The sequence below is a fragment of the Mustela lutreola genome, chromosome 17 (genome assembly GCF_030435805.1).
Source record: "Mustela lutreola isolate mMusLut2 chromosome 17, mMusLut2.pri, whole genome shotgun sequence".
Taxonomy (NCBI): Eukaryota; Metazoa; Chordata; class Mammalia; order Carnivora; family Mustelidae; genus Mustela; species Mustela lutreola.
In genome coordinates this window covers 47,630,661-47,644,505 of record NC_081306.1, presented here as the reverse complement: position 1 = coordinate 47,644,505, position 13,845 = coordinate 47,630,661, and the positions used below count along the sequence as shown (strand labels likewise).

General features: G+C 48.0%; 1 protein-coding gene across 3 annotated transcripts in view; it reads right to left on the bottom strand.

Annotated features, from left to right (window-relative positions):
- Window positions 1-13,845, bottom strand: part of GALNT17 (polypeptide N-acetylgalactosaminyltransferase 17) — a 419,539-nt gene that overhangs the window by 22,188 nt on the left and 383,506 nt on the right. For all 3 annotated transcript variants that reach the window (XM_059154782.1, XM_059154780.1, XM_059154781.1), the window contains one exon: window positions 3,520-3,615. In XM_059154782.1, coding sequence (XP_059010765.1) covers window positions 3,520-3,615 — 96 coding nt within the window. The remainder of the gene's footprint in view (window positions 1-3,519; window positions 3,616-13,845) is intronic.

The following is a 13,845-nucleotide window of genomic DNA, read 5'->3' as shown; positions in this document are numbered from 1 at the left end:
CGTGTGACAACGGACATCGGCGAGCCAGTGGGCTCCTCGCAGGGTGAGGGGCCGTTTCCATCTTGTTGACAGACACATGTTGTAAGACGCGAAATCGCCCTGCTCGGTGCTTACTTTATCTCTGTTTAATTGCTGTTTGATAATGAATTATGACAGAGAGTCCATTAATTAAGCGAACAATGTCTGCGGAACACCAACTCCTTCTTCGGGGAGTTGCCTTGTTACGGGAGCTTTGGTTCGGCTCTGTTTGCCCACAGCGCTTTCCGGAGCGGTTTAGAAAGATGCCAAAACACGTGATGGGGGGCTCACTCCTGGGGTAGAGGGAGCGGCTTGGAAGGCGGGGGAGGAGACCTGATGAGCCGGGGAGGGGGCGGGCAGCTGCAGAGCGGTGCCGAGGGTGGCTTCCTAATTCAGAACACGTGGTGGAACAGAAACCAGCACGAGACTCACTCAGATCAGCGGATGGGAACAACCAGGGCCCCTCACAGGTGTTCATCCCAGAGTCGGGGGGAGCAGGGAGCAGCCCACTTCGGTCTGCTGTTCCGTCGACTGAGCGGCAGGGGCGTCCGTCTGGAAATGCTCTGCGCACAGGTGGAGCCGGAGAAAGAAAAATTCTAGTTCCTTCCCACCCAAGGCGCCGGAATTGTGCTGGGGGAGCGGAGAGCCTGCCGCTGGCTCCGGGGTGGGCAGGGGCTGCCAGGTGCACATCTGCAGGCTGGGTGCATTTAGCAGGTGACCGGCGGGACTCAGGCAGGGGCACGAGCGGAGTGAAGGCTCTGGACAGAAGGTTGAGGAAGGTCAAGTTCCCGGGGGTCTGTCCCAGAGCTGTGAGCATCACAAGGGTGTTAGAGGGCGTTCTGAGGGCCCAGGCAAACGGAGAAGGCAGAGGGTTCTGGGGGAGGTGGCCACAGGGCCGCGGGGGGCAGAGCGAGCGCCTCAGTGTGCTGGTCCTTGGATTCAGCTAAGAACAGCCCAAGGGGCTTTGAAAACCCTCCCCGAATCCACCAGGTAAAAAATAACACTGCTGGGAGCCACGTGGGGAAGCCCTCAGGTGTCCGGAGACAGCTAGGAGACACCACTGTTCCCGTTCTCATTCCCAGAGTCGGCTTCGCAGGCCGGATTATCTAAATGCACCAGTGTCTACGATGCCACGGTCACTCCGTGCTTGCTTTGAATGTTGCCTGCTCAGAGCACTGGACAGAGAAGCCTGGGACTTCAGGATGAGCCCCTGCTCCTGTCCCCCCCCCGAACAATGGTCACAGGCCTGTGCTGGGGAAGCTGGAAAGTCAGCAGGAGCCGCAGGCCAGGAAGTCTCCATAGCAAGCACCCGTCTCTGAACGCCGGGAGGTGAAACAGCCCAAGGGCAACCTGCCATCCCCGAGGCGGTTCTCTGGTGTCCAGTCCCAACCCTCCCAGGCCGGCAGCCCAGCATCACCCGGGAACTTGCTGGAAACTCAAAATCTCAGCTCCCACCCCAGGTCCCCGGATTCAGGAGCTCCAGCAGTGGGGTCCAGAACGCGGTGCTTTCACAGGCCTCGTGGGGACCCACCGCACCCCGAAGGCAAGGGTCCGGGCTTAGGAGCCCGCCTGCCTCGTCCGGCCTTGCGAGATCTGCCTCTCCGTCCCCTTCTGCCTTAGCGCGTGGCCCGACCTCCTCTCTTGCATTCAGGGCCCGCCAGACGGGGCCCCTGCTACCTCCCGACACCCTGAGCTCTCTTGCTCTTTCCACACTCACTGTGCTGTGGATTTTCCTGCCTCTTTACCTGTCTCTTCCCTCGAGTGCAAACCACGTGAGAGCAGGGGCCACCACCACATGACTCGCGGCCAGCCTGCAGCCCGGGATCTGGACGGACTCACGGAGCGAATGAGCGAATGAGTGAAGACACTCCCTGGAGGCGTCTGCTTTAGGCTCAGGTCATGATCCCGGGGTCCTGGGATCGAGCACCGAGCTGGGCTCCCTGCTCCGTGTGGAGCCTGCTTCTCTCTCTCCCTGCTCATGCTTCTCTCAAATAAATAAACAGAATCTTAAAAAGAAAAGAAAAGAAAAGAAAAAAAGACACCCCCTGGATTCTTTAGACCCCACTGTGGTGAGTGTGAACAACCCGACCCGTTCCCTGCACGGAGCCGGCGGAAGTGCAGCGGGTCTGGGCTTCCCTGTCTTCCTCCCGTGCCCCGCGGCCCATTCAGCCCACGGCGGGTGGCCGGCTCGGTAAACCCTCTGCAAGTACACGGGCTGGGTTTGGATTCAGAGTGCTCTGCTCCTGCTGGAGGGCCTGGATTCCGGTCTGCTTTGCCCTCTGGCACTTGCCCCTCCCCGCCTCAGTCTCCCCTGCTGCCTCTCTACATCGCGGGGGGGGGGGGGGGGGGGGAGGGGTGGCTGCAGGGAGCGAAGGGACATGGGATTTGATCCCCAACCCCCCGTCCGGCACCGACGGGAGCCCGAGGGTCCGGACCACCAGCACCACCCGCCACCCGCCGTGACAGCGGAGAGGAGGCGATCCTCTTCTTCGCTGCTGGCTTCGTGGGAAGCAGAAGTTCCACAAGGAGTTAAACCCACCAGCTCTACGCCTGCATGTGCGAGCGTCTACGTGGACAGAGGACCACGGATCTGCCATGAATGCGTGTGCTCCCAGAGCACGAGCAAGAGCAAGGGAGCCTCCTCTCGGGCATTTTGTCCAGGCTCCTCCTCTTCCAGACGAGCCCACTGAGACCCGGAGAGAGAACCGGCGAGTCTGCGGTAGCGTCCCCTGCCTGGTGTTCCCCTGGGATCGCGTCATGGAGACCGCCCCTGTCTGCAGCGGCCTCTTAGGTTACGGCTTGACATAAAACAATGTTTTCCGTTTTTATGAATGTCCCGTCTAACGACATTTCTGGATACGTGTTCTCCCAACCGTAGAGAATTTCTAAGCTTTTTACACGCACATACCTACACACATGTGCACACACACACACGCTGAGCTCGGGCTAGGTGATTCCCTCACCAGGCTTGCCCTTCCTCGGTTGGGGCTGTTCTGCCCTTTCTGGGTTACCCTGTGTGTCCTCCCGAGGCACCGGGGAGCACGTGCGTTCCCGGCAACGTCCCGGCAAGCGCACGCCTCCTTCAGGATCAGCCCTGGGCTCTGCACCGCGGCTCACAGAGCCGGTCACACCTCCCTCCCACCCACCCGCTGGCGGCCTTTCGGGATGAGCGCGGCGAGCGTGTCCTCACGAGGAAGTGGCTAATTCTTCAGGCGTCCGTGGCTGTAACAGCTTGTATGCACAAGGGTACATGCCCTCCTGTTTGCAAAGGACCCCGCAGCACATTTACACTCCTCAGTGTGCTGCAATGTGCCCACTGCTGCCCTGCATACCTGCGCCGATGCACCCGTGCGTCTCCCCCCGAGGGCTATGCAGAAACAACCAGAAAGCCCCCGCCTCCTTGAATGTCTCAGAGCACGGAACAGCCACAAATCGGGGATGACAGATGTTACCAGAAGTTCCCACAAATCCCCGCTGCCTTTACTCTCCCCTGGCTCCTACCTGGGGTCCCCAGCCGTGGCACGGGTACAGTATTGCTGTGTGGTTCTCCAGTGGCCCCTGGTCCAAGCAGACATCTTTCGCCTTGTTGTTTCGAAGCTGCGGGAAAAGGCAAAACATCGCCAGTCAGAGCTTACACGGGGAGCTTCTGTACCCAACCCTTGTTCCGCCAGCCTCAGCCCCCACTTCCCGATGCAAAGGCCACAGGACCCCCCCCCCCCCCACCGCCATGTGAGGACCAAGGCTCAAATCTGTGAGGTGATCACTATAGCAGGAAAGACCAAGTCTTTCGGCGGATGCTGTGGGCGCCAGCCCTCTGCCTGGGACACCTTCAGCCTCTGCTTGCACACGGCTGCCCCATCCCAGCACTGAAGAGGGGCCTTGGGGAACACCGGACATAGGCACACCAGTTACCCACTGGCTGTCCACAGTGGGCCTCGACACCAGCATGGGTTGTAATCATTCTGGGAATCATAGGTCAGTGTCTAAAGTCATTACTGATACAGAGGCACCAAAAACAAGAATTGGAAAAGGAAACAAAAGCCTCACCACCAGGAAAAGCCCGAGCAACACGTATTTATATATTCCGAAAATACTAACTGAACGCCCACACCGTGCCAGACACCATCCTGAGTGTTTGGAAAACATCCGTGGAGGAACAGCCAGAAGTCCCCAAGACAAAACCCCTGAGCTCAGCGAGGCGCATCTCTTAGGGAACAGGCAAGAATTTGTCTAGCCAGACGGTCCAGAGGCTCTGTGTTTCTGCTGTGGTGTCGGCCCCTCCCACCACGCTGCGACCTCAGCCAGCGGGAAATGGCAGTGGTGCTGGTCTTATCCGTACACGCTCGGTCCTCTCCAGGTTCTGCTCACCAGAAAACCAAACCAGCCAGGGATAAAGCAAGGAGAGAGGCAAGGGGCATTCGCTTTGGTGTGGCCAGACTGGGTCTGGGTTCAGACACCTGAGTGGAATTTCAATGCCTGTTTCATGAAAGATTACAAAAATGATACCATCGTACTGAGATCTCTTGAAAAATGTATAAGAAAATAACAATTGTTTACAATCCTTTCCCACAATCAGTTAATTTTTCCCAATTTTGAGACAATTTAGTTTTATTCAGCTTTGATGGTAATGAGAAACTTTGCATGTAAAGCTTTGTTCCCATTTCAGGTTTTCTCAAGAAAATAATCTGCAGCTCAGTCAGTAAAGCGTCTGCCTTCGGCTAAGGTCATGATCCCAGGGTTTAAGCCCCGCCTTGGGCTCCCAGCTCAGGAGGAAGTCTGCTGCTCCTTCTCCCTCTAACCCGCCCCCACCCCCATTCACTCTTTCTGTCTCCTTCAAATGAATAAATTTAAAAAAATCTTGAACATGAACAGACACTTCTCCAAAGAAGACTTACAAATGGCCAACAGACCCATGAAAAAATGTTCATCATCATAGCCATCAGGGAGATTCAAATCAAAACCACATTGAGATGCCACCTTACACCAGTTAGAAAGGACAAAATTAGCAAGACAGGAAACAACATGTGTTGGAGGGGATGTGGAGAAAGGGGAACCCTCTTCCACTGTTGGTGGGGATGCAAGTTGGTGCAGCCTCTCTGGAAAACAGTGTGGAGATTCCTCAAGAAATTAAAAATAGAGCTTCCCTATGACCCTGAAATTGCACTACCGGGTATTTACCCCAAAGATACAGATACAGTGAACAGAAGGGCCATATGCACCCCAATGTTCATAGCAGCAACGGCCACAGTCGCCAAACTGTGGAAAGAACCAAGATGCCCTTCAACGGACGAATGGATAAGGAAGATGTGGTCCATACACACTATGGAGTATGATGCCTCCATCAGAAAGGATGAATACCCAACTTTTGTAGCAACACGGATGGGACTGGAAGAGATTATGCTGAGTGAAATAAGTCAAGCAGAGAGAGTCAATTATCATATGGTTTCACTTATTTGTAAAGCATAACAAATAGCATGGAGGACAAGGGGTGTTAGAGAGGAGAAGGGAGTTGGGGAAATCGGAGGGGGAGATGAACCATGAGAGACTATGGACTCTGAGAAACAGACAGGGTTTTGGAGGGGCGGGGTGGGGGGGCTGGGTGAGCCTGGTGGCAGGTATTGAGGAGGGCACGTATTGCATGGTGCACTGGGTGTGCTGCATAAACAATGAATTCTGGAACACTGAAAAAATAAAATAAAATTTTAAAAAATCTTTAAAAAAAAGAAAATAATCTGAGAACTGGGAATATAGTAGCAAAATGTATAGGTCCCTTAATGTTCTTCAAATATGCTGTCTAATTCCTTTCTGGAAACTTTGAACCAATTCCTATTCCCATCCACAAGATACAGAAATGCTTATTAGTCCTGACTTTCACCAGTTAAGAATATTGTGTACAGACTTCCAAACCTAGATTCCGGGGAATCTGAGGTACAGCATGTTGATTATAGCCAATATTGCATACTTGAAAATGGCTAAGTGGCCAGACCATCTTAAATGTTCTTCCCACAAAAAGGAGATGGTAAGTATGGGATGTAGTGGAGGGTTAGTGAACTCTCCGGCAGTAATCACTTTGTAATACGCAACTGTATCAGATTCCGTTGGACACCTTAAGCCTATACAATGTTACACGTCAATTATGTCTCAGTAAAGCTGCAAGAGGGGGAAAAAGAGTGGCTAGGAAGAAAAATTCTAAAGAAAATGGTGGAGTACTCTTTCCAACCAAAGTTTCTAAAAATTTGTGCAGAGGGTGAAGAACCAGACATGGCGCACAAAGAGTCCCCAGCGAGCGATCTCCAAGGAAGTGCAAAGCCCCCTTACGAGCCCCACACCGTATTCCAGTTCTTTCTCAGAAGCTCTGAGGAGATGGCTCAGCGTTGATGCTTTCAACGATGCAAAGGATACATTACATGGAAAAACCCAAACATCTTCTGAGTCAAGAAGTAATTCAGAAGAGTTAAGATGTTGAAAGCAATGAAATCTCAGAAACACCTCGACCAATGTATTTTGCTTATATTTCCATTTTACGCCTGCACAAAAGCAACATGATAAAATGTGCCTAATGAGGCCTAATGAGGCTTTTAAAGTAAGTATAAAATAAAAATTACGGGTAATAAAAAACATTGTGTTGAGAGGTGAAGAAAGACATCTTGCTTTTATAAATTTACAATTAATAGTAAATTGGAATGTTTCATGTTTAGCAATTATTTCCCTTTTTGAGAATTATCTGTTTATTTTCCCGCTGGGATATCAAGTGGTTTTATTGTAGATATATAAGAGCTCTTTATATATTAAGGATATTGTTTTTATGGCATATTTGTTCCATATAATGATTTCAGAATGCTAGGCTTTTAAATTTTGTTTCTTATGTTTATGCAAAGAAATCTATTATTTGGAAACTTAATAAGCTGCGTGCCTGGGACCGTGCTAAGCGTAACAAATGCAAAGATAAACAAAACTGTCCTTGCCCTGAAACAGTCCATGGTCTGGAGAGTCAGACAAAGGAAGCGCAGGTACAACACTGAGTCCGCAGGACAACAAGGAGACCATCCTCACCTCATCTGCGGGTTTGGACACTAAGAAGAGGGACTTGTGACCCCTGGGTAAGTGGAAATATTGCTGGAAATGTTCTAGTTTTTACCCAGGTAGTAGCTATGTGGATTTCTGCTTTATATTATTATGCCATACATGTATGCTTTATACATATCATGCGTGTATTGTCTTTCATATAAAAAACGGTAAAAGAAGAAAAAGGATGAGTAAAAGCAAACCAGCAACCTTCAGGATGACATGAGCCAACCACAGAAGAGTGAGAGGAAGACTTGGGGGTAACTGTGCGCACCCCGAGTTGGCTTCATATGTGGAAAAGCAATTGGGTCATACATGGGAGAGTCAGGATATCAAGTATCCATGTGTCTTCCCTGAAATACTATTGTAAGACAGCTCAGAATAGAGGTAAATGAGCTTCTAGAAACCAAGGGAAACATAACACAAATGGTCCAGTTAAAAAACGAGCAGAAGACACAAATCGGCATTTTTCTAGAGAAGCCCTCCAGATGGCTACCAGACGCATGGAAAGACGCTCAGCCTCACTCAGCATCATGGACACACAGATCCAAACCACGACGGGCACCACCTCACGCCCGTCAGAATGGCTGCAATTAACAACACAGGAAACGACAGGTGTCGGCGAGGATGCGGAGAAAGGGGAACCTCCTGCACTGCTGGTGGGGATGCAGCGGTGCGGCCGCTCTGGAGAACAGTGTGGAGGTTCCCCGAGATGTTAAAAACAGAGCTATCCTACCACCCAGCAATCGCACAACTAGGTATTCACCCAAGACACATACAGATTCAAAGGGGCACATGCACCCCGATGTTCATAGCCACATCACCAACAACAGCCACACCGTGGAAGCAGTCCAAGTGTCCATCGGCCGATGAACGGATGAAGACGACGCGGCATTTACCCAGCCATCAAAGAGAATGAAATCTTGCCATCTGCAGGGACAGGGACAGAGCTGGAGGGAACTGTGCTGAGTGAAATAAGTCAGTCCGAGAAAGACGAACACCGAACACCGTCTGATCTCACTCATATGTGGACTGTAGGAAACAAAACAGATGAACATGCGTGGGCCGAGGACAGAAGGAGAGGGAAACAAAGCATAAGGGACTTAGTGACAGAGAACAAATAGAGGGTTGTTGGAGGGAGGTGGGGGGGGACCGCTAGGTGGGTGATGGGGACGCAGGAGGGCACCTGTCGTGCTGAGCACTGGGTGTTGTATGTAAGCCATGAATCACCGAATTCCACTCCTGAAGCCAGAATTGCACTGTATGTTAACTGACTGAATTTAGATTAAAAAATGGAAGGAAAAAAAAAATCAAGGGACAATGGCTTCTTAAGTAAGCGAGTGTAGGCGCGGTCTCTGTTGGAGGATGAAGCAGGAGCACTGCAGCCGAGACCTGCTCCGAGGGGTCTGTCCAGCTTTGCCACTGAGCCGGAGTCTGTGTGTGGCCAAAAGAAGCAGCAGCAGCATTAGAAGCCTCAAAATGCAACTGTCTGAAGAATCAGAGATTTTGTCACGAAATGAATTTAACCGAAAAGCTATTCTGAAACGTACGAAACGTGAATAAAGGAAGATAATGTTTGCATCTAAAATCCCAGTTAACGTTAACAAAGACCGAGAAGTTGATGCGGCGGTCAGGAGGAAGTGTGTTAATGTTCTCGTGTTATATGCTACTTGGCCCTTCATTTTGGAGACTCAGAAAAAACCAAAACATTAGAGGCACTGCAAGTGCTGGAGCATGGGGCGGTTCTGTTTTTCACTGTTTGGGGGCCCTCCAAACTGTCTGGTAGAGGGGCTGCTCCAGCTCGCATGCCCACCAACAGGGTAAGAGGCTTCTCCTTTCTCCTCAACCTCGCCAACACCTGTTGTTTCTTGTGTTGTTGATTTTAGCTGTTCTGATGGGTGTGCGGTGGCATCTCATCATAGTTTTGATCTGTATGTCCCTGGTGATGCCTGACGGTGAGCATCTTTGCATTCCTAGGTATTTACTGAAGAACACAAAAATACTAACTCAAAGGGATATGTGCACTCGGATATTTATAGCAGCATTATCTACAATAGCCAAATTACGGAAATAGCCCAAGTGTCTACTGACCGATGAGTAGATCAAGAAATATGGCATATACAATGGAATATTATTCATCCACAAAAACAAAAGAAATCTTGCCATTTGCGATGATGTGGACGGAGCTAGAGAGTATCATGCTGAATGAGACCAGTCAGTCAGAGAAAGGCAAACACCAGACGATCCCCCTCATATGTGGAATGTAAGAAACAAAACAGATGAGCTTAGAGAAAAAAGAGAGAGAGAGGCAGACCCAAAACCAGACTATACAGAACAAACTGATGGTTCCGGGGAGGGGGTGAAAGAGGCGACAGGACTAGAACACCTGGGGACACAGAACTGCCCAGTCACTAAATCGCAGGCCCGCAACTCATATCACACTGTGTGCTAACTACGTGCGATTTAAATAATAAACTTAAAACAACAAAAACCATTAGAGGTTACGATAATGCCATTAAGAACAAGACATACACAATTTACATGACTAATAAGGCTTTTTAAAGCTAAAAAACAAGCTAGGTAAAAACTTTGGAAAGAGCAAGGAACATTAAATCCAGAAACATTCACTGGCCTGGGGGAGGACGCTCAAACAGAATTGTACATGAAAAACAATGCCTGACTTCAAGCTTTACTACAAAGCTGTGATCACCAAGACAGCATGGGACTGCCACAAAAACAGACACATAGACCAGTGGAACAGAGTAGAGCCCAGATATGGACCCTCAACTCCATGGTCAAATAATCTTTGACAAAGCAGGAGAAAATATCCAGTGGAAAAAAGACAGTCTCTTCAATAAATGGTGCTGGGAAAATTTGACAGTTATGCATAGAAGAATGAAACTTGACCATTCTCTTACACCATACACAAAGATAAACTCGAAATGGATAAAAGACCTCAACGTGAGACAGGAATCTTTCAGAATCCTAGAGGAGAACATAGGCAGTAACCCCTTCGACATCAGCCATAGTAACTTCTTTCAAGAAAGGTCTCCAAAGGCAAAGGAAATAAAAGCAAAAATGAACTTTTGGGACCTCATCAAGATAAAAAGCTTCTGCACAGCAAAGGAAACAGTCCACGAAACAAAGAGGCAACCCACGGAACGGGAGAAGATATTCACAAATGACAGTACAGACAAAGGGCTGATATCCAAGATCTGTAAAGAACTCCTCAAACCCAACACATACAAAACAGATAATCACGTCAAAAAATGGTGAGAAGACATGAACAGACACTTCTCCAATGAAGACATACAAATGGCTAACAGACACGTGAAAAAAATGTTCATCATCACTAGCCATCATGGAGATTCAAATCAAAACCACATTGATCTTACACCAGTGAGAATGGCCAAAATCAACAAAGACAGGAAACAACATGTGTTGGAGAGGATGTGGAGAAAGGGGAACCCTCTTACACTGTTGGTGGGAATGCAAGTTGGTGCAGCCACTTTGGAGAACAGTGTGGAGATTCCTTAAGAGATTAAAAATAGAGCTTCCCTATGACCCTGCAATTGCACTACTGGGAATTTACCCCAAAGATACAGATGTAGTGAAAAGAAGGGCCATCTGTACCCCAATGTTTATAGCAGCAATGGCCACGGTCGCCAAACTGTGGAAAGAACCGAGATGCCCTTCAACGGACAAGTGGATAAGGAAGATATGGTCCATATACACTATGGAGTATGATGCCTCCATCAGAAAGGACGAATACCCAACTTTTGTAGCAACATGGACGGGAGTGGAAGAGATTCTGCTGAGTGAAATCAGTCAAGCAGAGAGAGTCAATTATCATATGGTTTCACTTACTTGTGGAGCATAAGGAATAACATGGAGGACATTGGGAGATGGAGAGAAGTGAATTGGGGGAAGTCAGGGGGGAGACAAATCATGAGAGACTGTTGACTCCGAGAAACAAACTGAGGGTTTGGAGGGGGGGGTTGGGTGAGCCTGGTGGTGGGTATTGTGGAGGGCACGTATTGCATGGAGCACTAGGTGTGGTGCATAAACAATGAGCCTGGGAACACTGAAAAGAAATAAAATAAAGTTAAAAAAAAATAAAAGAGAAATGGAGGACATAAATTGCAAATACAGTACGATATTCACAATGCCTCTTTCTTTTTCCTGCTGCTCATGGGCCTGGTGTGGTGAAAAGAACCAGTAGGAGTGAGTATTAGAAATGGAGTTGTTTAAATAATGGCAAATTTTGTTACCAAACTGAATTTGATTAGTTTGAGTCTTTGCACTTAATATTATAGTCCATATGAAATGTATTTTAGCACATGGTGAGCTCAGCAAGCAGAGAACGGGTAATAGAAGCAAATGCCCTAAAATGTTAACATGGATCCTGCCTGGGAATTGGGATTTGCAATAAGTTTAGTTTCATCTTTGTATTTTTTATAGAGTGCATGCATTGAATTTCTTACTTTAAAGAGACAGAGATTTGCAAAAACAAATGTCTTCTCCCCTCCAAAAATCAGACTGTGATCTCTATGTTGACTCCATGGCCACCCCATTGTTCAGCAACAGAGACATCATTTACATCATGTATACTGTGCTTTATGTGAATGGCAGGCCCTGGAGCTGTTCAGTGCACAACCTGTGGAACTGTGCCCTTGCCATCTTCTTGAATTTTTCCATTTTTATTCTTTGTTTTTTAATACTATTTTTCTCCTAATTATATTAGTATATGAACCTTAGCAGCAATTGGGGAAACATTACAAAGTACTCCCCTAAAGACTGCCTGTCTCACTCCTGGAGGTAACTACAACCATCATCTCCATTTCCCCATTGCTATTTTCCTACTTGCTTCCAATCTAAAATAGTAGCCAATCCACTCCTATAATCCTGATTTTTTTTTTTTTTTTGAGAGAGAGTGTTCATGTATGTGCTCATACAGGCTGAGGGAGGGGCAGAGGAAGAGGGCAAGTAAGAATCTTAAGCAAGTTCTGAGCCTAGTGCAGAGCCTGAAGCTGGGCTTGATCTCAACCCCGAGATCATGACCTGAACAGATATCAAGAGACAGATGTTCAACTGATGAAACCACCCAGGTGCACCCCTGACTTTTTCCTTCTTAAGAATTATATCAGGGGCGCTTGGGTAGCTCAGTCGGTTAGGAATCTGCCTTTGGCTCAGGTCATGATCTCAGGGTCCTGGGATGGAGCCCCGTATTGGGTTCCCTGCTCCATGGGGAGCCTGCTTCTCCCTCTGCCTCTGTCTGCTGCTTCCCTTGACTGTGTTCTCTCTCTCTTTCTCTCTGTCAGATAAATAAATAAATAAATAAAATCTTAAAAAAAAACAAAAACAAAAACACAATTATATCAACATTTTCTCATGTCATTGAAGTTTTGTACCCACCTTTTGAAATGACTGCAAAACACTTCAAACTATTAATATGGTATATTTAACTAACCTTTAAGTTAGATTCAGAAATTTTGGTCCAAAATAAAAAAAATCAGTCACTGAGATGAACAATTACTCTCAAATCTTTGTCCTCATTTCAAATTATTTGCTTGGGATAAGAGCTGAGATGAAAGTGTGACTATCGTTAAGCCTTTTAATACATGTGGTTCAAACTGCTTTTTAAAAAGCTTGTTTCAATTTACACTCTCACCAGAGGATTTGTGGTTTTTCATATAACCAAGATCTAGCTGGCAGAGTGCCAACCTGTATTCCAAAAATGAATCTTTATTTAGTAGAAGAGAAAAACCTACTTCCATGTATTTTTAAGACATATTTTAATTTCTTTGATAGGAAGTCCATGAAAAGTTTTCATGTGTTTCCCAACGATCTGTGCTTCCTTGTGTACTTTATTTTTCTTCGGGGGATGTTTTATTTTCTTATTTAAATTAATTATTAAAATTTAAATACTAGAGCTCAGGATGTACTAATTGTGTTATCCACTCATTTACACTATTTATGGCAACACACTTCTAGTTTGCCGGGCCTTCTCCCTTCGGATGATGTATGGATTATTTTAATATTTATAAGCTCAGATCCATTATCCGTTTCCTATGCATTTTCTTCAAGGGCTTGCTTTCTTAGAAGGCTCCGGCCCTTTCAGAGATCAGAGGCGCATGCATTTCCGCATGGTTCTATCATAGTTTCTTTTCTTTCATTGAACGCTATAGATCATCTGCAATACACTTCAGGATATGGTGAGCTGTAAGAATTTAAATTGTTTTCTTCTCCAAAGAGCTAGGCAATTCACCCGATTGTCCTATGAATAACCCACTCACTGTCTGTGTTCCTCCGCGACTCCTTCTGTTGGATCTCACTTCGAAAACCCAAAAACCCCAAATCACGCTTTTGTTTGGAATAAGAAAAGACCAGGCAGTTTGGACCTGTTAGTAGTCACTGCTGGGTGACAGCTACTGTCCTCAACCCTCCCCGGTGCACTAGCGTCGCCTTCCCCAGCCCCTAATCCAGATTCCGGCTCAGGGGCGACACCTCCCTTGCACCTGGATGGTTTAACCTGCAGCTGATTTCCCTCTTGTAAAAGGCATCGGGCACGGAGTAGGAAAATACACACAGAAAAAGGAAACACTCTGGCGAAGAGAGCCTTCTGAGTGTCAGCGTGCTTGTCACAGGGCAGCCGCAGGGAGCCCTGGGAAGGAACCCAAATGCTGGGGCTCGTGGGGTGTCCCCACTGGTCTGGCGCATCCGGCTGCCCGCGCCCTGACCCGACTCTGCCACCAACTCCTT